The sequence below is a fragment of the Dendrobates tinctorius genome, unplaced genomic scaffold, assembly GCF_039654945.1.
Source record: "Dendrobates tinctorius isolate UK_male_01 unplaced genomic scaffold, ASM3965494v1 ptg000107l, whole genome shotgun sequence".
In the NCBI taxonomy this organism is placed as follows: domain Eukaryota; kingdom Metazoa; phylum Chordata; class Amphibia; order Anura; family Dendrobatidae; genus Dendrobates; species Dendrobates tinctorius.
Window position 1 is genome coordinate 34,131,730 of NW_027361775.1, and position 22,777 is coordinate 34,154,506.

At 45.1% G+C, this 22,777-nt stretch overlaps 1 protein-coding gene across 1 annotated transcript in view; it reads left to right on the forward strand.

The window, feature by feature from the left end:
• LOC141100704 (phospholipid scramblase family member 5-like) overlaps positions 1-22,777 on the forward strand; it is a 53,405-nt gene that overhangs the window by 18,280 nt on the left and 12,348 nt on the right. The window contains exon 2 of the mRNA XM_073589342.1: positions 4,682-4,756. Coding sequence (XP_073445443.1) covers positions 4,682-4,756 — 75 coding nt within the window. The remainder of the gene's footprint in view (positions 1-4,681; positions 4,757-22,777) is intronic.

Here is a 22,777-nt window from a genome sequence, read left to right on the forward strand (position 1 = left end):
AAAGACCTGGGCCAATTTTATGACATCCTCTCAGCGTCCAGGCCCTGATGACTGGGTATTTTTGAGGAGGAAAAAATTTTTAAAAATGGTCAAGCAAGACCTGGCTGACAAAATCAGTGTACTCCCTAATTCCTCTGCAATCTTCAACTATTGGACACCTAGCATCAGCTGTACCTCTATGCCTTGGAGGTGTGTGTTGTACTGCCCTGCTGCTAGCATCTTGTCTGAGCGGGTTTTTAGTGTCAACGGGGTAAGGAGGGGGTCATAACAGACAGGCGCTTTTGCCTGTCAACAGAAAATGACAAGCTCACTTTGATAATGAACAAAGTCCAGATTAGCCCGAACTTTTCCATACCATCAGATGTTAGAAGCACATAAAGTGTTTTTAGTCTTCAATATTTGAATGAGGCCCTCCAGTTGTTGCCTTCAAGGGTGTATGGATGACCCTCCTTATAATTTCTTTGCACTGTATGCAGAGCCTTTATGAGGGTAGAAGTACCACAACTACACTTTCTTATTTTTTTGTGAGGCACCCCTTTGGTGCCTTCAACGGTGTATGGATGACCTTGCTTGTAGTTTTTGGCAGGATTTGTACTTAGTGCATAGCCTTTATGAGTCTAGGAGCACCACCACAAGACAATTTCAACAGAATGTGTATGAGGCCCTCCTTTATACAGTTGTGGCCAAAAGTATTGACACCCCTGCAATTCTGTCAGATAATACTCAGTTTCTTCCTGAAAATGACTGCAAACACAAATTCTTTGGTATTATTATCTTCATTTAATTTGTCTTAAATGAAAAAACACAAAAAGAATTGTCCTAAAGCCAAATTGGATATAATTCCACACCAAACATAAAAAAAGAGGGTGGACAAAAGTATTGGCACTTTTTGAAAAATCATGTGATGCTTCTCTAATTTGTGTAATTAACAGCACCTGTAACTTACCTGTGGCACCTAACAGGTGTTGGCAATAACTAAATCACACTTGCAGCCAGTTGACATGGATTAAAGTTGACTCAACCTCTGTCCTGTGTGCTTGTGTGTACCACATTGAGCATGGAGAAAAGAAAGAAGACCAAATAACTGTCTGAGGACTTGAGAAACCAAATTGTGAGGAAGCATGAGCAATCTCAAGGCTACAAGTCCATCTCCAAAGACCTGAATGTTCCTGTGTCTACCGTGCGCAGTGTCAAGAAGTTTAAAGCCCATGGCACTGTGGCTAACCTCCCTAGATGTGGACGGAAAAGAAAAATTGACAAGAGATTTCAACGCAAGATTGTGCGGATGTTGGATAAAGAACCTCGACTAACACCCAAACAAGTTCAAGCTGCCCTGCAGTCCGAGGGTACAACAGTGTCAACCTGTACTATCCGTCGGCATCTGAATGAAAAGGGACTGTATGGTAGGAGACCCATGAAGACCCCACTTCTTACCCCGAGACATAAAAAAGCCAGGCTGGAGTTTGCCAAAACTTATCTGAAAAAGCCTAAAACGTTTTGGAAGAATGTTCTCTGGTCAGATGAGACAAAAGTAGAGCTTTTTGGGCAAAGGCATCAACATAGAGTTTACAGGAGAAAAAAAGAGGCATTCAAAGAAAAGAACATGGTCCCTACAGTCAAACATGGCGGAGGTTCCCTGATGTTTTGGGGTTGCTTTGCTGCCTCTGGCACTGGACTGCTTGACCATGTGCATGGCATTATGAAGTCAGAAGACTGCCAACAAATTTTGCAGCATAATGTAGGGCCCAGTGTGAGAAAGCTGGGTCTCCCTCAGAGGTCATGGGTCTTCCAGCAGGACAATGACCCAAATCACACTTCAAAAAGCACTAGAAAATGGTTTGAGAGAAAGCACTGGAGACTTCTAAGGTGGCCAGCAATGAGTCCAGACCTGAATCCCATAGAACACCTGTGGAGAGATCTAAAAATGGCAATATGGAGAAGGCACCCTTCAAATATCAGGGACCTGGAGCAGTTTGACAAAGAAGAATGGTCTAAAATTCCAGCAGAGCATTGTAAGAAACTCATTGATGGTTACCGGAAGAGGTTGGTCGCAGTTATTTTGGCTAAAGGTTGTGCAGCCAAGTATTAGGCTGATGGTGCAAATACTTTTGTCTGGGCCATTTTTGGAGTTTTGTGTGAAATGATCAATGTTTTGCTTTTTGCTTCATTCTCTTTTGTGTTTTTTCATTTAAGACAAATTAAATGAAGTTAATAATACCAAAGAATTTGTGTTTGCAATCATTTTCAGGAAGAAACTGAGTATTATCTGACAGAATTGCAGGGGTGTCAATACTTTTGGCCACAACTCTAGTTACTACATGGAATATCAAAATCCCTCATCCATCACATTTTTTGCAGTTTTTGCTTCCTTCATAAATTACACTGAAATTTAAATTTTTTAAATAAAAATCTCAATTTTGGTTTATATAAATTATTGGTTTTTTTCAAATCATTTGTAAATTTTGCCATTTATAGAAGTTATTATATAGGAAAGAGTGTTTCTTAACATTTTTTTTCCTGTAATCTGTAATTTCTCTTCGCTTTTGAACATTTTATTTTGAGTACTTAAAGTGGAGTAAAAGTGTGACACTATTCTTATGAGCAGCGATCTGGGAGTCAGAGTTGCTTCCAGGGGTCTTCCCCTTGCTATTCTCCTTCCATTCTGCACTTTTTTCATCCATTTCAACATTTTCATTGCCCCCAGACCTCCTTGTAGGGTCTGCCGGAAAAATGCACGGATTTCCCATTCTACTCGTTACTAGAAACTAGCATCTGAGTATTAGGAATTGCTTGGTTCGAGTAATGAGCATCAGAGCATTTTAGTGCTGGCTCATCTCTAGTAAATAATTGTATCACTGTGAAATAAAAGTTGCAGAGCTTCGCCTCATGTAACTCAGTGTTTTAACATTCCTCTGTTATTCCTCTTAGGAATTTTTAAAAAAATTAATAACTGGGTGTTACCAGTCGTCTCTGCACAGTATCACTATGTCCAATCACTGCTCGCTGTGTAGGGACACAGTCCTGAGAAAAAGGGAATGGTAAAATCCATTTTTTTTTTAATAAATTCCTATGAGGAATAACAGAGGGACAGAATAACACAGATTACAAAGAAGATATGCTTCAAAAACACTGTTTTATGAAATGTACAAATATCTACAAACATTATTATTATTTTTATTTATATAGCACCATTGATTCCATGGTGCTGTACATGAGAAGGGGTTACATACAAATTACAGATATCACTTACAGTAAACAAACTAACAATGACAGACTGATACACAGTGGAGAGAGGACCCTGCCCTTTCGGGCTTACATGCTACAGGATGGTGGGGAAGGAGACAGTAGGTTGGTGGGTTGCAGTAGTTCCGGTGTTGGTTGAGGTGATATCACCGGTAGTGGTGAGAGAGCAGGAGGTAGCGGGGTTATTGCAGGCTGTAGGCTTTCTTGAAGAGGTGGGTTTTCAGGTTCCGTCTGAAGGATCCAAATGTGGTTGATAGTCGGACTTGTTGGGGCAAAGAATTCCAGAGAATAGGGGCTATTCGGGAGAAGTTTTGGAGGCGGTTGGGTGAGGAGCGAATAAGTGTGGAGGAGAGAAGGAGGTCTTGGGAGAACCGGAGGTTACATAGAAGAGTAAGGAGAGATTTACAGTCTAGTATTACAGCAACCCTAAGTATGGTGATGGGCAGCACAGGTGCAAAATACTGATGAAACAAGTGCCCACAAGCCTACCATTCATAGAGGGGGTGGCTGCCTAGTATTAAAAATGCAAACAGATGAAGCCTGCATTGGGCGCCAGTCACACAGGTATGTGTGATGCACAGCGTCCGGCTTACAGCCTACTGATGATGCCATACTATTAAATCAGATGGACTGCCCAGCACTATATAAGTACACCCCACAAGGCCAGGAACCCCAATTCTCCAAGCCAACACTAAAGGGCCTGGCTGCGTCCTGCCTAAAAATGGAAAAATGCAATAAAAAGGTGAAAATTGACCAAGATGCTATGGCTCACAGGGTAATAATGCAGAGCAGCCTATAGACATGTCCCCCGCAGAATAGTGTAAGCCATGTCCCCTTTCTAAAAAGCATACAAGTTAGAATTTCATAAAAAGTCTCATATCTGGAACCGCATGGTGGATGTAAAAAAGATATAAATAAATAAAAACCCAGAACAATACGAGGAGCAGCAGGAATAAGATAAAAGCAAAAATTGGCTTCTTTTGACCCGGTGACGAGCAAATAAAATAATCTCCACCACTCAGTGATCCAATACATTTGCAGCTGTCTACGGCTCCTTTTCCTTCCATAGGCACCAGTCTATGTGGCCGTTCTGAAACGGACATCGGAGCAGATCCTGCTGCTATAAATGCACTTAACTGAAAGCAACAATTTTGACACTAATGTAAGAAAAGATGTTCTGCATAATGTTATATGCACAAATAGATAATGATGTGTCCCCTAAAACGAGCATAAACCTAAATTATACACGGCGCTGATGTTAATGAGTGCATATTGTAATTCACATTGGGTGCGCAATGTTTGTTCTGAATATTCATACAGTCAACGACTTAATACATTCCACATTCATTACACAAGAGCACAATTTCACATCCATAATGATTACTGGTTCTATGGATTTTATTACTGGAAGGGATGTAATCATTGCTTTCTGTTTCAGGAAGGAGCTGCCAGTCAAAGAGATTATACATTATTTCCAGTCGCACAGCCAAGCAATTACTTGTGGCTACTGAAGGTAACCATGTTATTATGGGAACACAGCAATCTGCAGAAATCTATCTGTAGAGGGACAAGTTCGGGAGCCCAGATTGTGTTTGTTAGGAACAGTGCTATACGTATACAGCTGTGCTCAAAAGTTTACATACCCCGGCAGAATTTTTGGCCTTTTTTTCCAGAGTATATGAATGAAAGCACCAAAACTTTTTCTCCACTCGTGGTTAGTGGTTGGATGAAGCCATTTATTGTCAAACTACTGTGTTTTCTCCTCTCTCTTCAGAGGAAATCCGAGATGCTCCATCTCTACCTGCTCACTCACTCTCTGTTGCTGGGCAGCTTAACTTTTCATCTACAGTCATATGTAAAAGTTTGGGCACCCCTATTAATGTTATCCTTTTTTCTTTATAACAATTTTGGTTTTTGCAACAGCTATTTCAGTTTCATATATCTAATAACTGATGGACTCAGTGCAATAAACCTCATTTGAATCCAGAAATATAACTAACAGAAAATGTGCAATCTGCATTTTAACAAAATTTGACCGGTGCAAAAGTATGGGCACCTCAAGATAAAAGTGACATTAATATTTCGTAGATCCTCCTTTTGCAAAAATAGCAGCCTCTAGTCGCTTCCTGTAGCTATTAATGAGTTCTTGGATCCTGGATGAAGGTATTTGTGACCATTCCTGTTTACAAAACAATTCCAGTTCAGTTAAGTTTGATGGTCGCCGAGCATGGACAGCCCGCTTCAAGTCATCGCACAGATGTTCAATGATATTCAGGTCTGGGGACTGGGATGGCCATTCCAGAACATTGTAATTGTTCCTCTGCATGAATGCCTGAGTAGATTTGGAGCGGGGTTTTGGATCATTGTCTTGCTGAAATATCCATCCCCTGCGTAACTTCAACTTTGTCACTGATTCTTGCACATTATTGTCAAGAATCTTCTGATACTGAGTTGAATCCATGCGACCCACATCTTTAACAAGATTCCCGGTGCCGGCATTGGCCACACAGCCCCAAAGCATGATGGAACCTCCACCAAATTTTACTGTGGGTAGCAAGTGTTTTTCTTGGAATGCTGTGTTTTTTAGCCTCCATGCATAACGCCTTTTTGTATGACCAAACAACTCAATCTTTGTTTCATCAGTCCACAGGACCTTCTTCCAAAATGTAACTGGCTTGTCCAAATGTGCTTTTGCATACCTCAGGCGACTCTGTTTGTGGCGTGCTTGCAGAAACGGCTTCTTTCGCATCACTCTCCCATACAGCTTCTCCTTGTGCAAAGTGCGCTGTATTGTTGACCGATGCACAGTGACACCATCTGCAGCAAGATGATGCTGCAGGTCTTTGGACGTGGTCTGTGGATTGTCCTTGACTGTTCTCACCATTCTTATTCTCTGCGTTTCTGATATTTTTCTTGGCCTGCCACTTCTGGGCTTAACAAGAACTGTACCTGTGTTCTTCCATTTCCTTACTATGTTCCTCACAGTGGAAACTGACAGGATAAATCTCTGAGACAACTTTTTGTATCCTTCCCCTGAAAAGCTATGTTGAATAATCTGTTTTCAGATCATTTGAGAGTTGTTTTGAGGAGCCCATGATGCCACTCTTCATAGGAGAATCAAATAGGAGAACTACTTGCAAGTGGCCACCTTAAATACCTTTTCTCATGATTTGATACACCTGGCTATGAAGTTCAAAGCTCAATGAGGTTACAAAACCAATTTAGTGCTTCAGGAAGTCAGTAAAAAGTAGTTAGGAGTGTTCAAATCAAGTAAATAAGGGTGCCCATACTTTTGCACCGGTCAAATTTTGTTTAAATGCAGATTGCACATTTTCTGTTAGTACAATAAACCTCATTTGAATCCAGAAATATATCTGAGTCCATCAGTTATTAGATATATGAAACTGAAATAGCTGTTGCAAAAACCAAAATTGTTATAAAGAAAAAAGGTTAACATTAATAGGGGTGCCCAAACTTTTACATATGACTGTACATTCTAACATCACTACTATCTGTAACCTAAGCATTAAGCTGTGTGTTATACTTCCCCATCCCTTAGCTGAGTGTACAGATGTACCTTAGGCATTACCAATACGGTACCCACACAGCAGGGTCAGTACTTATAACATGCTATGCATTTTACATTATATCATAAAAACACAATACTACCGCAGATTTGTCTTCACTCTACAATTATCGTCTTAAGGGGAGTGGTATATGACCGTCCCTGTAACACTCTTACACCAACATAGCATCAAGCAACTTATACCACACTACATTTTCCACAAAAACATTTATGCTGATTTACTGTAAGCCCCAAGTATGGTAATTTTCCCCATTTTAACTATATAAAAGATAATAATACCAACGTAACACCAGACAGGTAAATTCAGTACTGAATTAATAATCAGAACTGAACAATGACTAACAGGTATGTAACTTGTAATTGCTATTGTTATCATTTCTGTTTTTCCCCCATCAGGTCCAGACTGTCATGAAGGAATTTTACAACTCAGACGCACATATGTAGAGTTTTCAGATCAGGTTCTGAGATTTTACACATCAACTATCCTTCACAGCAACAAATTGCCCACATACCATCTCTAATTCCAGTCAGTATGCCCCCAGTACAACTGATGCCACTGGTATGAGCCACAATGCCCTGTGACAACCACAAACCCATCTGCCAGTCCTTTGCCCTTCAGTCACAATCATAATGCCCTTCATATCAGCCAATGTACCTAGACATACAGGCTTTTGACCAAGTGACACCAGTGGTAGTTTTGGTATATTTTTATTGGGCTCCTGATTTTCATATTCACCTAGCAATATAGGGACAAGGTAAAGTAGCTATATACAGTAGAACCAGCTTTATCCAGCCAGGAGCTGTATACAAATTCCAGGTTATGCGCATTGTGTCACTATTTGGTTAATAATGGATGAGTAAGATGATCAAATCCTTGGAAATTTGAATTTGCCAGGTTCAGCAAATTTGTTCTCAAAATTTTATTTGTAGCAAATGTATTGCTGTGACTCCAATTGCCCTGAAAAGATGTGTAGAACACTCTGAAGTCTCCTAGGACTGTATCCAACCTTTTACGTCTTTTTAACATAAACACAGCTTTAAAAAATGTCAACGTGACCTCACCATTAAAATGAATGGTAACTAACAGCCCACTTAACACGTGACACTGACAGATTTTTCATGATTTTAAAAATTAAACAAACCTGCAAAAAATATCCCTTAGTCATTTGTGATTAGCAATATGATCTGTGTAGAACACTGACTCAAACTGACGGTGTCGCTGTCAAAGGTTACATTATCCCGGAGTGACTGAAACAAGAGCTACACCATATATTCCATAATGCCTTCTACTTCCTCACTACTATTATACTTGCTGGAGGCAAAAGAGGCCAATTGTGGCCTGGCATTCCTTTCCACTAAGCCGTTCATTGCAATTTTTTTTTATTTTTGTAGAACACTATAATTAACTTTTGACAATCTTTTAGAATTCAATTATTCAACCCTGGCCAAAAAGAACATAATAAGGATTGATAGGTATGTTAGTTAGGTACATGTACATAAAGCAAAAAGTAGCAGCAGGCTCAAGTACACTGTAGGTGTCATGTACATGGTTGTCATAATAGTTTAGTAAAATAGATGTGCAAAAACAGACATGCATAAATAAATGTCTATATCTGTTTTACTGAATTAATTTTTGTCTACAAAATTAAACCCCTTTCCAAAAAATTAAGAAAAAAAGCTGAGTAAGGTACATGTCGAAAAGTCAGCATCTGCAGCAGGGCGCTGTACTGTGTGGGGTGTAGAGATATAAAATTTGATTAGTCAAAGATGTGCTAAAAAAAAACCATATTTAGAGACATGCAAACTTTGTGAGACAGACAGTCACAGTTATGTCTGGGTTTTAGTAAATGCTCTTTTTAAAAACAATTATTATCCCGTTCAAAAAATGTGATTGCACAAGAAAAGAAAAACTCAGCACAGTTGCTTGTAGCAAGCAAACAAACTGTCTGACATGGTGATCTCACTTTTTTCTGGAAAAACTATTGTGTTATCTTACTTCTGCTTTTTATTGTGAAACACAGTTAATTGAATGCAGCCCGGTCTTCTCCTTTACACCCCCATTCTTCATTAATTCGCCATTCCACGGGCGAGAGCTCCTTCACCAGACGTTCACATTTTTTCACTTCTTGAATGATTCATTGCCAAATGAATTTATCTTGCTCATAACGTGTAAGGGGCACTCCAGCCGTGGTTCGCTCGAATCGGCGTAATCCAGGTTGACTGATGGGAGGTAAAGAGCTACTTGGATATGATGAGTCCGCCGCGCCTGTAGCTTCAAGTATTGGCACTTCAGTGCTCACTTCCCTGGGGGCGGTAGACAGTGAACCGTTGAGGTCTAGGGGCGAGGCCAGGCCACTTCTTCGTCAAAGTCGAGCACTGAAGTGGGCGTCTTGATATCTTTTGGCAATTCTTCTCCATCCTCAGGACCTTTTGACAGGCAGGGCTGCAACATGCTATGGTGTACAACCTGGGTAGGCGCTCTTTCTGCCTATTCCTGCTGGACTTCATACACCGGCCCATCAGAACAGACTCGGCATGTCACTCAATGCGTGGTCCTCTCCCATTGGCTTTCCTCGGGGGCCGCTTGTTCTGGATCAACACCCGATCCCCTGATCTCAGAGCTGTCTCTTGAGTAGGCGCCGCTTCATGATGCTTGCGTTCTTGAAACTTCATCTGCACCAGCTGGTGGAGAGTCTGCAGTCGATGTCGGTGCTTTCGGCCCCAGGAAGACACCCCCGTCTGTGGGTAGTCCTCTTCTGAGTCCAAGCCGGTGATCTCTCTCCCTTTTCGCCTAAGTAGCAAGGTGTAAGGAGTGAACCCCGTCGTACTGTGCACTCGATTGTTGTATACCCACACTAACTCAGCCATGAACTCCGGCCATCGTATCTTCCGATCTTCCTCTAACGTTAGTAACATCTGGATCTGTGTCCGGTTGAAGCATTCACAGGCCCTATTCCCCTGAGGGTGGTAAGGACTAGTTATTGACTTCTCAATCCGGTATAAATGGTCCAACTCTTTCATCACTCAGCCTTGGAAACCATCGCCTTGGTCAGAGTGGATTCTCTTTGGGCAACCGTACACCCGGATGAAATCCCGGCAAATGGCCTGTGCAGTTGATTCAGCAATCTGGTGTTGTGAGCTCATTTTTGGGTTTGCCTCTGGCTTCTGGTGAGGGTTATGGAGCTGGCTGTGCTGACAGAGGAGTAGTGAGTTCCCTATCTGGACTCCCTCTGTTGGTGAAGGGAGGTAATGAAGCTGATCTAAATGGCAGAGACCACCTACCTGAGGAAGAGGACTGCGATTGGACATCAGGAGTTTCTGATTGGATTTAAGGCAGCCGACTCCCTAGTTTCTTGCTGGTGATTTTTCCTGACTGTGGCTTCTGGTTTCCAGTTTGGTTCCTGCCTTCCTAAAGCTAAGTTTTCTCTGCTATTGTTCATATGAGTTTTTGTCTGGTTTACTTAGTTTTTGTGTTCAGCCAGCCCTGGCTGGGACTGGGCTGAATCCCCATTTTGTCTCTGATCAGTTGATCTCTTTTGCTCTGTCTTCAGAATATACCTGAGTGCTGATATAGTGATTTGAAGTTTAGCGACTTCAGGGCCTTTTTCTATCAGACATGTTGGACATTTTTTTTGGCAGGGTTTTTTGCGTGATTGCAGACAGCAGCTTTTCTTTCCTGTCCTTTCTAGTTAGTGAAGGCCCCATCGTTTGCTCAGCCTATCTTTCTATCTGTGTCTGTGTTTTCATCTTGTTTCACCGACAATACATGTTGGGGGCTGTCTATTGCTTTGGGGTCTGCTCTGGGGCAGTTTAGATTACCCCTTTCTTTCTTTAGGCTTATTTAGTTCTCCGGCCGAGACGAGGCATCTAGGACCACCGTAGGCACGCTCCACGGCTACTGCTAGTTGTTGTGGATAGGATCAAGGGGTCTGCAATCCGCTAGTTACCAACCTCTCCGGGTTTCTGGGCTTAGCTTGCTTTTTGTTTTTTCCTCCTCGGTGACTCACTCATAACATAATCACTAGCCATACCGCAGATTCTAGAGTACTCGAAAGCAGGAGAGAATTGTAAAAAAAAAAAAAAAAAAAAAAGTGTCAGAATTTTTTTTTTTTTTGTACGTATATTTTCTCTTTTCTGGGGCCGTAGGAGGATTCTTTTTTTTTTTTTTCTTCTTGATGGAGATTAAGCAATTGTCTGATCGTGTGGAGCAGCTCGCTGCTGAAGTGCGGGGAATTTCTGCCTATCTCACTCATTCACATGCTGTTGATCCAAGGATTCCTGCTCCTGATGTGTGTTCTGGGGATCGGTCTAAATTTTTGAATTTTAAGAATAATTGTAAATTATTTCTTGCCTTGAAGCCTAACTCATCGGGGAGGTCTGCGCAGCAGGTTAAAATTGTCATCTCCTTGCTGCGCGGCGATCCCAAGGATTGGGCGTTTTCTTTGACACCTGAAGATCCTGTTTTGACTAATGTGGATGCATTTTTTCAAGCCTTGGGGTTGTTATATGATGAACCTAATGCTATTGATCAAGCTGAGAGAACCCTATTGGCATTGAACCAGGGTCAGGATCCTGCAGTTATACTGACAGAAATTCCGGCAGTCCTTACTGCATGGAATGATAGTGCAATGGCAGCTCTCTTTCGGAAGGGTTTGTCTGAGTCTTTAAAAGATACTATGGTGGGATTTCCTGTTCCCTCTGGTCTTGACGATTCTATGTCATTGGCCATTCAAGTTGATCGGCGTTTACGTGAACGCAAGACTACACGGGAGGCGCTGCCACATTTTGAACAAATATCTGGACCTATGCAATGTGATGGAGTTTTGTCTAGGGCGCAACGTCAGGAGTTTAGAAGGCGTAATAAGCTGTGTTTTTTTCTGTGGAGATGCCTCTCATGTTATTTCTGTCTGCCCTAAACGAGAGAAACGTTTTGCACACACATTTGCTGTGGGTGGTGTACAACCTAAGTTTCTTTTGGCAATTACTCTGATCTGCTTCTTATCCACATTTTCGGCGAAGGCTTTTGTGGATTCAGGAGCGGCCTTGAATCTGATGGACTTGGATTTTGCTAAACGTTGTGGTTTTCCTATGACACCTCTGCAGACGCCAATTCCTTTCAGGGGTATTGGTGCTACTCCTTTGGCGAAAAATAAACCTCAGTTTTGGACCCAGGTGATAATGCTGGTCGCCCCAGACCACCAAGAAAATGTCAGATTTTTGGTGTTGCATAATTTACATGATACCATTGTTCTGGGTTTTCCCTGGTTGCAAATCCATAATCCGGTTTTGGATTGGAAATCTGTGTCTGTGGTGAGTTGGGGTTGTCGGTGTGCTCTTGGCGACACTCCTGTTTTCTCCACCTCTCCCCAGTCGCATGATGTTCCTGACTATTTGGCTGATTTTTAAGATGTATTTAGTGAGAGCAAGTCTGCGTCTTTGCCTCCTCATAGGAGTTATGACTGTGCAATTGAGTTGAGACCTGGGTGTAAATTTCCCAAGGGTTGACTTTTCAATTTATCTGTACCCGAACACGAGGCTATGCGATCTTATATTAAGGAGTCGTTGGAGAAGGGTCATATTAGACCATCCTCTTCGCCCTTAGGTGCTGGGGTTTTTTTCGTGGCCAAGAAAGATGGTTCATTAAGGCCTTGTATTGACTATCGTTCCCTCAACAAAATTACGGTTAAATTTCAGTATCCGTTACCCCTGATTTCTGATTTATTCTCCAGAGTTAAAGGTGCTTGCTGGTTTACTAAGCTTGACCTCAGGGGGGCGTATAATCTTATTCGCATCAAGCATGGGGATGAATGGAAGACGGCGTTTAATACTCCGGAGGGACATTTTGAGTACCTGGTGATGCCTTTTGGGCTCACTAATGCCCCTTCTGTCTTCCAATCCTTCATGAATGATATTTTCCGGGACTTTGTGGATAAGTTTTTGATCATTTATCTGGATGATATTTTGATCTTTTCAAGGGATTGGGATTCTCATGTGGAACATGTTAGGACTGTGTTCCGGATTTTGAGGGAGAATTCCTTGTATGTTAAGGGATCAAAGTGCCTTTTTGGTGTACAGAGGATTTCATTTTTGGGATTTATTTTGTCTCCATCAACTATTGAAATGGACCCGACCAAGGTATAGGTTTTGCCAATTTTTATCGTAAATTTATAGCTAATTTTTCTGGTATTGCTAAACCACTGACTGATTTAACTAAGAAGGGTGCTGATGTGCTGAATTGGTCTTCAGAGGCTGTTTCGGCCTTTCAGGAGCTGAAGCGGAGGTTCATTTCTGCTCCGGTTTTGCGGCAACCTGATGTCTCACTTCCTTTTCAGGTGGAGGTAAACGCTTCAGAGATTGGTGCAGGAGCTGTTTTGTCCCAAAAAGATCCGGTGACGTCTAAAATGAATCCCTGTGCCTTCTTTTCCCGAAAGTTCTCCCCATCTGAACGCAACTATGATGTGGGGAATCGGGAATTGTTATCCATGAAATGGGCATTTGAGGAGTGGAGACATTGGTTGGAGGGAGCTAGACATCAAGTTGTGGTCCTCACTGACCACAAGAATTTGATTTACCTTGAGTCGGCCAAACGCTTGAATCCTAGACAGGCTAGGTGGGCCTTGGTTTTTACGCGTTTTGATTTTGTGGTCTCCTTTCTTCCGGGCACTAAGAATGTTAAGGCAGATGCCCTTTCTAGGAGTTTCTTTGCTGATTCTCCTACTGTGACCAAGCCTACTACCATCCTAGGTGAGGGGGTAGTCCTTTCTGCCATCTCGCCCGATTTGAGACGTGCTCTGGAAGAATTCCAGGAGGACAAACCTGAGCGTTGTCCTATGGGAAAGTATTAAGTTACGTACCGGTAACGGTATTTTTCGGAAGCCCATGACAGCACCACGAGAGAGGGGATCCGCCCTTCGGGAACAGGAAACCTACAGATACAAAAGGGCGGCACCTCTCCCACGCATCAGTTGGATTACAGAGCTTGAGAGGCTACCATGGTTAGTACACCGCATATACACAATATATACAACCTATCTATCCTATTTACAATTCTTTATACCATCTCCCACATAAGGTAAATTCGTGAAACAATCTTCTAAAGGGGTGCACCCCTATACGTGAACAAGGGAGGGAACTAAGGGTGCTGTCATGGGCTTTCGAAAAATACAGTTACCGGTACGTAACTTAATACTTTATTCGAACTCCCATGACAGCACCACGAGAGAATTACAGAGATGTAAACTAATTTAGGGAGGGACTACAGCCTGCAGCACCCTTAGCCCGAAGGTGAGATCTGAGGAGGCACCCATGTCTAACCGATAGTGGTTAAAAAAGGTGGAAGGAGATGACCAGGTGGCCGCCTTACATATCTGGTCAATTGATACTCCCGATCTCTCTGCCCAGGATGATGCCATGGCACGAGTAGAATGCGCCCTCAGGTTCTGTGGAGCCGGACCGCCACCTGCTGTGTAGGCAAGAGAGATAGCCTCCCTAATCCACCTTGCTAACGTGCGCATTGACACTCTATACCCTTTCCTGGGACCTTGGAAGGATAAAAATAATGCGTTCTCCTTCCTCCAAGGATCTGTGGTTACTAAATATTTAAGTAGGCATCTCTTAACATCTAGAGCCTGAAGTTTTTGTTCTTTAGGATTGGTTGGATTAGGGAGGAAGGAAGGCAGAACTATCTCTTGTGTCCTATGAAAATGAGATGCTACCTTGGGAAGGTATGCCGGGTCTGGCCTTAGGATTACTCTATCCTGTAAGAATTCTGTGTAAGGGGGCAATCTGGAAAGTGCCTGTATGTCGCTTATTCTACGTGCAGATGTTATTGCTACCAAAAAGGCTGTCTTAAGTGATATCAATTTTAGTGAAGCAGAATCCAGAGGTTCAAACGGTTTCTCTGTCATGGCTGTCAGGACTAAATTTAAGTCCCAAGGCATACACCTATCTTTGAGTATGGGTCTTGATCTGGTAACTGCCTTAATGAATCTCGCTACCCAATGGTTACCGGCAATGTTGCATGGAAATAGGGCCCCTAAAGCTGAAACTTGCACTTTCAATGTGCTAGTGGAAAGGCCCAACTCGAGACCCCTCTGGAGGAATTCTAGGATCTGTTTTACAGGTATTCCATCCCTGATATTAAACTCACAGGTGGACAGGAATCGCCTCCAGGTTCTAGCATATATACCTGTGGTGGTTTGTTTCCTACTTTTTAGGAGTGTATCGATTACATTTTCTGAGAACCCTCTATCCCTCAATAGTGTCCTCTCAAACACCATGCCGTCAAACGGAGTCCCGCTACTTGTGGGTGGTTGACTGGCCCCTGGTAGAGGAAATCTGGAAGGTTCGGCAGTACCCAAGGATCGTCTACTCACATGGTCCTCAACCATGCAAACCAGGTCCTTCTGGGCCAGAAGGGGGCAATCAATATGACTCTTGCCCTGTCTTCCCTGATCTTCCTCACTACCAGAGGTAAAAGGTTCAAAGGCGGTAAGGCGTAAGCCAGCGAGAAGTCCCATTTTATTAGGAGGGCGTCCACTGCCAGTGGATTTTCCCTGGGATTTAGGGAACAGAAAGTTTTTTCCTTCCTGTTTTCCTTGGTGGCAAAGAGGTCCACCTCCGGTTGACCCCATTTGCGGACAATCTGATTGTAGATGTCTGAGTTTACGGCCCATTCTCCCTGCCTTAGGGCCCTGCGGCTTAGAAAGTCTGCCTTCATGTTGTCTTTTCCGCTGATGTGGAGCACGGTTAAAGATAGAAAATTTTTCTCTGCTATCTGAAGGAGACGTTCCGTTATCCGCATCAGGGCGTTGGAGCGGGTTCCCCCTTGGTGGTTGACATAGGCTACCGCTACCTGGTTGTCCGAGAGTATCCTCACATGATGGCCCTGTAGATACATAATGAGTTTTTTAATGGCCAATTCAATCGCCAGCCGCTCCCTCTGGTTAGATGAGATCTCAGCATCGGAGTCCCACTATGTCCCCGATATGGGCCCCCCAACCCCAAGGACTAGCGTCTGTGGTTATTACGCGGGTTATCTGTATCACCCAGGGCACCCCCGAGGCTAAATTTCCGACATCGAGCCACCACCTAAGAGATGTAATAGTTGAGGGGCTTAGCAATACCTGACCCTGCAAGAAGCCCTCTAAGGTTCTGCTATTAACCAGGACGTCATTCTGAAGGGCCTTAGTCTGGAATTGTGCCCACTTGACCGCTGGGATACATGAGGTTAGGGAGCCTAACAGGGACATGGCCTGCCTGAGGGTCATGGAGGGTCTATCGATTGCCCGAAGAACCTGCTGCTGTATCTGCTGTAATTTATCTACGGGTAACAGACACTGCTGGGTTTCTGAATTTAACAGCAAGCCTAGAAACTTCTGGACCTTTAAGGGCTGAAATCGGGACTTTTCGTAATTTATAATCCATCCGAGGTTCTCTAATCTGGACTTAGCTTTTTTAATCTGAGATAGACAATGGTCCACTGAATTTCCCACAATCAAAAAATCATCCAAGTATGGGATAACTAAGATGTCAACTTCCCGTAAATGAGCCATAACCTCGGCCACTATTTTTGTAAATACCCGGGGCGCTGCTGAGAGACCAAAGGGAAGGGCTCTATACTGATAATGACGGATTATACCGTCTATTGATAGCGCCACTCTCAAGAACTGCTGGAAATCTGCGTGGATGGGCACATGATAGTATGCGTCTTTTAAGTCCACTACCGCCATAAAACACCCTTCAAACAGCATCTTTATTGTAGAACTAATGGATTCCATTTTAAAGGTGCGTTTAACCAAAAATTCATTAAGGAAACGTAAATTAATAATCGTTCTGAATGTTTTATCTGGATTAGGAATAAGGGAGAGTAGAATCCTCTTCCTCTCTCAGACTCTGGAACCTCTATCAGAACGTTTTTTAGACACAGGTTCATGACCCCTGCTTCTAAAGCCGCTTGCTCGAAGGTTGAAGACCTTAAGGGTGGGTGTTGGTTTAAAGGTATCCCGTGGGACTTGAGTGAACTCCGACCAGAGTCCGGTGGATATCACATTCCGCACCCAGTCACTATTGGTGACCTGTAGCCTTGCTGGGAGGAAGGATGACAGTCTACCCCCCACGGGAATTGCTAGTCATTGGTTTTGTCTTTTTCGCTCTCTCGACGAGCGTCTGAACATGAAGCCCGTACCTCTTCTCCTTCTATCCTCCCATCTGGGACCGTCTCTATTAGGTGAAGGGTTACGCCTTCTCCCTTGGCTGAATCTCCTCCTATTAAACGGACGACGGTAAGATGCGGACCAAAGGTTTGGGAATTTCTTTTTATCATCCCCGGCCTTCTCCAGTAATTCGTCCAGGACTGCACCGAATAAATATTCCCCCTCACACGGGATAGTACAGAGTTTCGCCCTGGACTGAATATCTCCCGGCCAGCACTTCAGCCACAGGGCTCTCCGAGCCGCATTAGAGAGTCCTGCTGCCCTGGCAGCCATTCTGACTGCATCAGCCGAAGCATCCGCTAGGAAGGCTGCGCCATCCTGGATTATTGGTAGGGCCCCAAGGATTGCCTGTCTAGATGTTCCTTGTTTTAACTGTGACTCTAACTGGTCCAACCAGACCATCATGGACCTGGCCGTGCAAGTCCATGCTACTGCTGGTCTCAAGGAACCGGCTGCCATTTCCCAGGTATTTTTAAGGAAGGTATCTGCCTTCCTGTCTAGAGGATCTTTAAGGGACCCCATGTCCTCAAAGGGTAGCGAGGATCTTTTCGATGCTTTCGCAATAGCTGCGTCTAATTTGGGGGCCTTGTCCCCAAGTATTCATTGCTGAATCGTCAAAGGGATATCTCCGCTTGAGGGCTGGTGGTAGCGACCCTCTTTTATCTGGCTTTTTCCACTCTCTACGGATGATATCCTGGATCTTTTAGTTTAGTGGGAAGACCCCACGCTTCCTCTGCTCCAGCCCCCCGAACATCACATCCTGCATGGATAATTGCAGCTTCGGCTCCTCCACCTCCATTGTTCCTCTGATCGCTTTTACCAATTTATCTACTCGGTCGAGCGGCAGGCAAAACCGACCAGAGTCCTCTTCTTCTGAGGAGGACGAGGGAGATGAAATATGGGAGCCCTTACATCTCCTCCACTCAGTCGAGGAATCGGACTCCACCAGGTCCTCACCCCTTACACTCTCTGGTTGGGACAGGGATTTTAGGGTTTCCTTCATCTCTGCCCTTACTATATCCCTTAAACACGCCGCTACTGCGGGTGACTCCTCCGCCACTGTCTGCTGGATACAGGGGGGACATAACTTTTTGGGGCATGAATCTGGTAACGGGCATGCACAGAGTGCGCATTCCCTGTGTCTGGTTTTACTCGTAGCTTTCTTCCCCTAGAATAAAGCACAGAAGGAGGCCCCGTCACTGAGTGAACATTCACGAAGATCACTTACCAGTGCCACAATCAAGTACCGGAGAATGAGGGGGATTTTTCTCAGTCGCTGCTCCTGTCCGCCTAGAGGAGCTTTTATGACTGGACTGGTCACTTCGTCCCGGACGCTCCATTACTGGCTTGCAATAATGTGGCCAAGGCAAGGCACCCATCTAGGGTCCTGCCTATATACCGCTCCTCTGGACAGCAGACTTCCCTCTTGCTGCGCCCTCCCCCCTAATAGGGCCCCCCTCCCCCAGCTGGCGCCGCTTTGGGCAGGGGAACCGACGCTTACCGGCGTCCTCTCGATGGGCGCCGCCATCTTGGGTCCCCGCGCCTGCGCAGTAGCGCCGCCGACCCGGAAGCGCCCTGAGGCTCCGCCCCCTGATGTCACCGCGACTCCGACGTGACCGGAAGTCACGCAAGACGCCTGGGCGCTCTACCATGGAGCGCTCCCCGGCCCCAGCGCCCCGCAGCTGCGCCGGCCCCCCTCACCACCGCGATCGCGCCGCCGGAGCTGGGAGCCCCCGGGGGGCATACTTACCGGCAGCGGCGCATATCTGGAGACGGACCTCCTCCGGATGCCGCTCCCTGCTGTATCCACCACCGCCGTGCCACCCATCCTGGGCCACCGTGGCGTCCTCAGGAGCTCCGCACCAGGCCGAGGTAGGAGACCCCCTCGCTACCTGTACCGGCCGGCCGGCCTGGGATCCGGTCTTCTGTAGGATACCGTCCCCTCAGGAACAGGAAACCAACTGATGCGTGGGAGAGGTGCCGCCCTTTTGTATCTGTAGGTTTCCTGTTCCCGAAGGGCGGATCCCCTCTCTCGTGGTGCTGTCATGGGAGTCCGAATAAAATTGTATGTTCCTGACCAGTGGAGGAAGAGAGTGATGTCTGAAGTTCATTGCTCCGCATTGGCTGGTCATCCAGGTATTTTTGGTACCAGAGATTTGGCGAGTCGGTCTTTTTGGTGGCCCGCCTTATCTCGTGATGTCAGGAATTTTGTGCAGTCCTGTGGGACTTGTTCCCGGTCTAAACCCTGTTCTCGCTCTAGTGGGTTGTTGATGCCCTTGCCGGTGCCTAAAAGGCCATGGACCCATATTTCAATGGATTTTATTTCTGATCTTCCTGTCTCTCAGAGAATGACTGTTATCTGGGTGATTTGTGATAGATTCTCTAAGATGGTCCATCTTGTACCACTCCCAAAGTTGCCATCTTCCTCAGAGTTGGGACCCTTGTTTTTGCAGCAGGTGGTTCGGTTGCATGGGATTCCTGAGAACACTGTATCGGACAGAGGAGTTCAGTTTGTTTCCAGATTCTGGAAAGCCTTTTGTTCCAAGCTGGGAATTCAGTTGTCCTTCTCCTCTGCGTTTCACCCTCAGACCAATTGGCAGACGGAGAGAACAAACCAGACTTTGGAGTCCTATTTGAGATGTTTTATATCTGCTGATCAGGATGATTGGGTTTCATTTTTGCCCTTGGCCGAATTTGCTTTAAATAATAGAGCTAGTTCTGCCACCTTGATGTCGCCCTTTTTCTGTAACTTTGGGTTTCATCCTCGATTTTCTTCAGGGCATGTGGAATCTTCAGCCTGCCCAGGTGTTGACACTGTGGTAGAGAGAATGCAGCAGATTTGGGACCAAGTAGTGGATAAGTTGTCTCTCTCCCAGAAAAAGGCCCAGCGGTTTTCTAACCGGCATAGGACCATTGGTCCCCGGTTTAAAGTGGGTGATATGGTTTGGTTGTCATCAAAAAATATCTCTATGAAGGTGGCTTCTCCAAAGTTCAAGCCAAGATTTATTGGACCTTACAAGATTTTGGAGATTCTTAATCTGATTTCTTTTCGATTGGCTCTTCCTGTTACGTTTAAGATCCATAACGTGTTTCATAAGTTGCTGTTGAAGAGATATGTTGAGCCAGTAGTTCCTATGGCTGCACCTCCTGACCCTGTGTTGGTTGAAGGTAATGTGGAATATGAGGTAGAGAAAATACTGGATTCTCGTCTGGCTAGATGGAGACTCCAGTATTTGGTCAAGTGGAAGGGTTATGGCCAGGAGGATAATTCTTGGGTCTCTGCCTCTGATATTCATGCCGATAGATTGGTTTGTGCTTTTCATCGGGCCCATCCTGATCGGCCCGGTGGTGTGGATGAGGGTTCGGTGACCCCTCCTCAAGGGGGGGTACTGTGGTGAGCTCATTTTCGGGTTTGCCTCTGGCTTCTGGTGAGGGTTATGGAGCTGGCTGTGCTGACAGAGGAGTAGTGAGTTCTCTATCTGGACTCCCTCTGTTGGTGAAGGGAGGTAATGAAGCTGATCTAAATGGCAGAGACCGGCCACCTGAGAAAGAGGACTGCGATTGGACATCAGGAGTTTCTGATTGGATTTAAGGCAGCTGACTCCCTAGTTTCTTGCTGGTGATTTTTCCTGACTGTGGCTTCTGGTTTCCAGTTTGGTTCCTGCCTTCCTAAAGCTAAGTTTTCTCTGCTATTGTTCATATGAGTTTTTGTCTGGTTTACTTAGTTTTTGTGTTCAGCCAGCCCTGGCTGGGACTGGGCTGAATCCCCATTTTGTCTCTGATCAGTTGATCTCTTTTGCGCTGTCTTCAGAGTATACCTGAGTGCTGATATAGTGATTTGAAGTTTAGCGACTTCAGGGCCTTTTTCTATCAGACACGTTGGACATTTTTTTGGCAGGGTTTTTTGCATGATTGCAGACAGCAGCTTTTCTTTCCTGTCCTTTCTAGTTAGTGAGGGCCCCATCGTTTGCTCAGCCTATCTTTCTATCTGTGTCTGTGTTTTCATCTGTTTTTCACCGACAATACATGTTGAGGGCTGTCTATTGCTTTGGGGTCTGCTCTGGGGCAGTTTAGATTTTCCCTTTCTTTCTTTAGGCTTATTTAGTTCTCCGGCCGTGACGAGGCGTCTAGGACCACCGTAGGCACGCTCCACGGCTACTGCTAGTTGTTGTGGATAGGATCAGGGGTCTGCAATCCGCTAGTTACCGACCTCTCCGGTTTTCGGGGCTTAGCTTGCTTTTTGTTTTTTCCTCCTCGGTGACTCACTCATAACATCTGGTCTCAGGTCGGAGTCACTACAGCAAACTTCGTTAAATGGTCGGTCATCACCAAACAATGTTCATACCCGAGATGCACCTGGCCTACAGTTAAGTAATCGATCATCAGTACCTCCAAGAGGGCAGAAGTCACGATGGTCTGTATCGGGACCTTCTGTTCTGAGGGGTTTAGCTAGCTTACAGCTCCGACATTTTTGGCAGGCCTCCTCCACAGCAGGCCTCAATCGTAGGTGATACACTAGCTTCTGCAACCACTGAAACGTCTTCTTCGAACCAAAGTGAGCCCCTCTCTTGTGGGGTCTGTAGCCACTACGCTGATCAACTTTTCCAGGAGCACTACTTGCCAACTGACCCCCAATTCTCGTAGTAGCTGTACTCTACGGATAGCAACCCATATTTCAACTGGAGCCTCTCCCACTGCCTCAGAATCCACAGAGTTCCTGGAGACAGAGCTTCCCTCTCTCACCAGCTGGGAAGTTGCTTCAGGGCCACCCACTGTTGCAGCTGGGTAATTTCATTATCTGTCGATTTCCTTATCTGTCTGTTGAAGTCGCACGAGTCATCCTGGGGCCATTTCAGCACCTGTTCTCCAGACGCTTCTTTGATCTGTCCCTGCATCGCCACCAATGATTTGGTACAGTCCCAGAAACCAGGAATCTCTTCCACCTCCAGCTCTTCATCTCTGTCACGTTCGGGTCGTTCATGAGTCACACTCGAGAGCGCATCAGCATGGGTGTTCTCAGCCCTGTCCTGGTAGGCGATCTTGTACCGATACTTTGGCATATGGATCACCCATCGTTGTTCTAAGGCCCCCAACTTTGCATTTTCCAGGTGGACCAGGGGGTTATCTGTCCGCACCAGGACTTTTGACCCAGACAAGTAATCTATGAACTTCTCAGTCATCGCCCACACCAACTTGAAGGAGCTATACTTGTCCAGGTTCCACTCTGAGTCGTTAAGAGACTGGCTTGCTATCGTTCCTTTCCGCCCTGCATTTGTGATGGAAGCCTACATGGTCTGGGGGCAGTTCTATCAGTGTGGAGGAATAATGGCTGTGAGAAATCTGCATAGGCGTGAATTGGGGCTTCTGTCAAGGCCATTTTCAAGGTTCTGAAGGCTTCTTCTTGACTGCTTCCCCATTGAATAGTTTGGTTCTTCGAGCCAGCCGGTACTCCTTTTAGCAGTTCTAATAAGGGATTGGCAAGGCAGGTGAAATCTTTTACGGATCTTCGGTAGTACCCAATAAGCCCCAAGAAGGCCCGAACGTCTTTCAGTGTTGTTGGGGTGGGCCACTCTTGTACAGCCGCTACTTTCTCAAGCGCAGGCCTCACTCCTTCACCGGATACAACATGCCCCAGATACTCAATTTGCTTGCGGAAGGTGTGACATTTTTGTGGCTTCACCATCAGGCCATGGCTCTGCAGTTGACTTAGCACTTTTTCCAGCGGCTGAAGGTG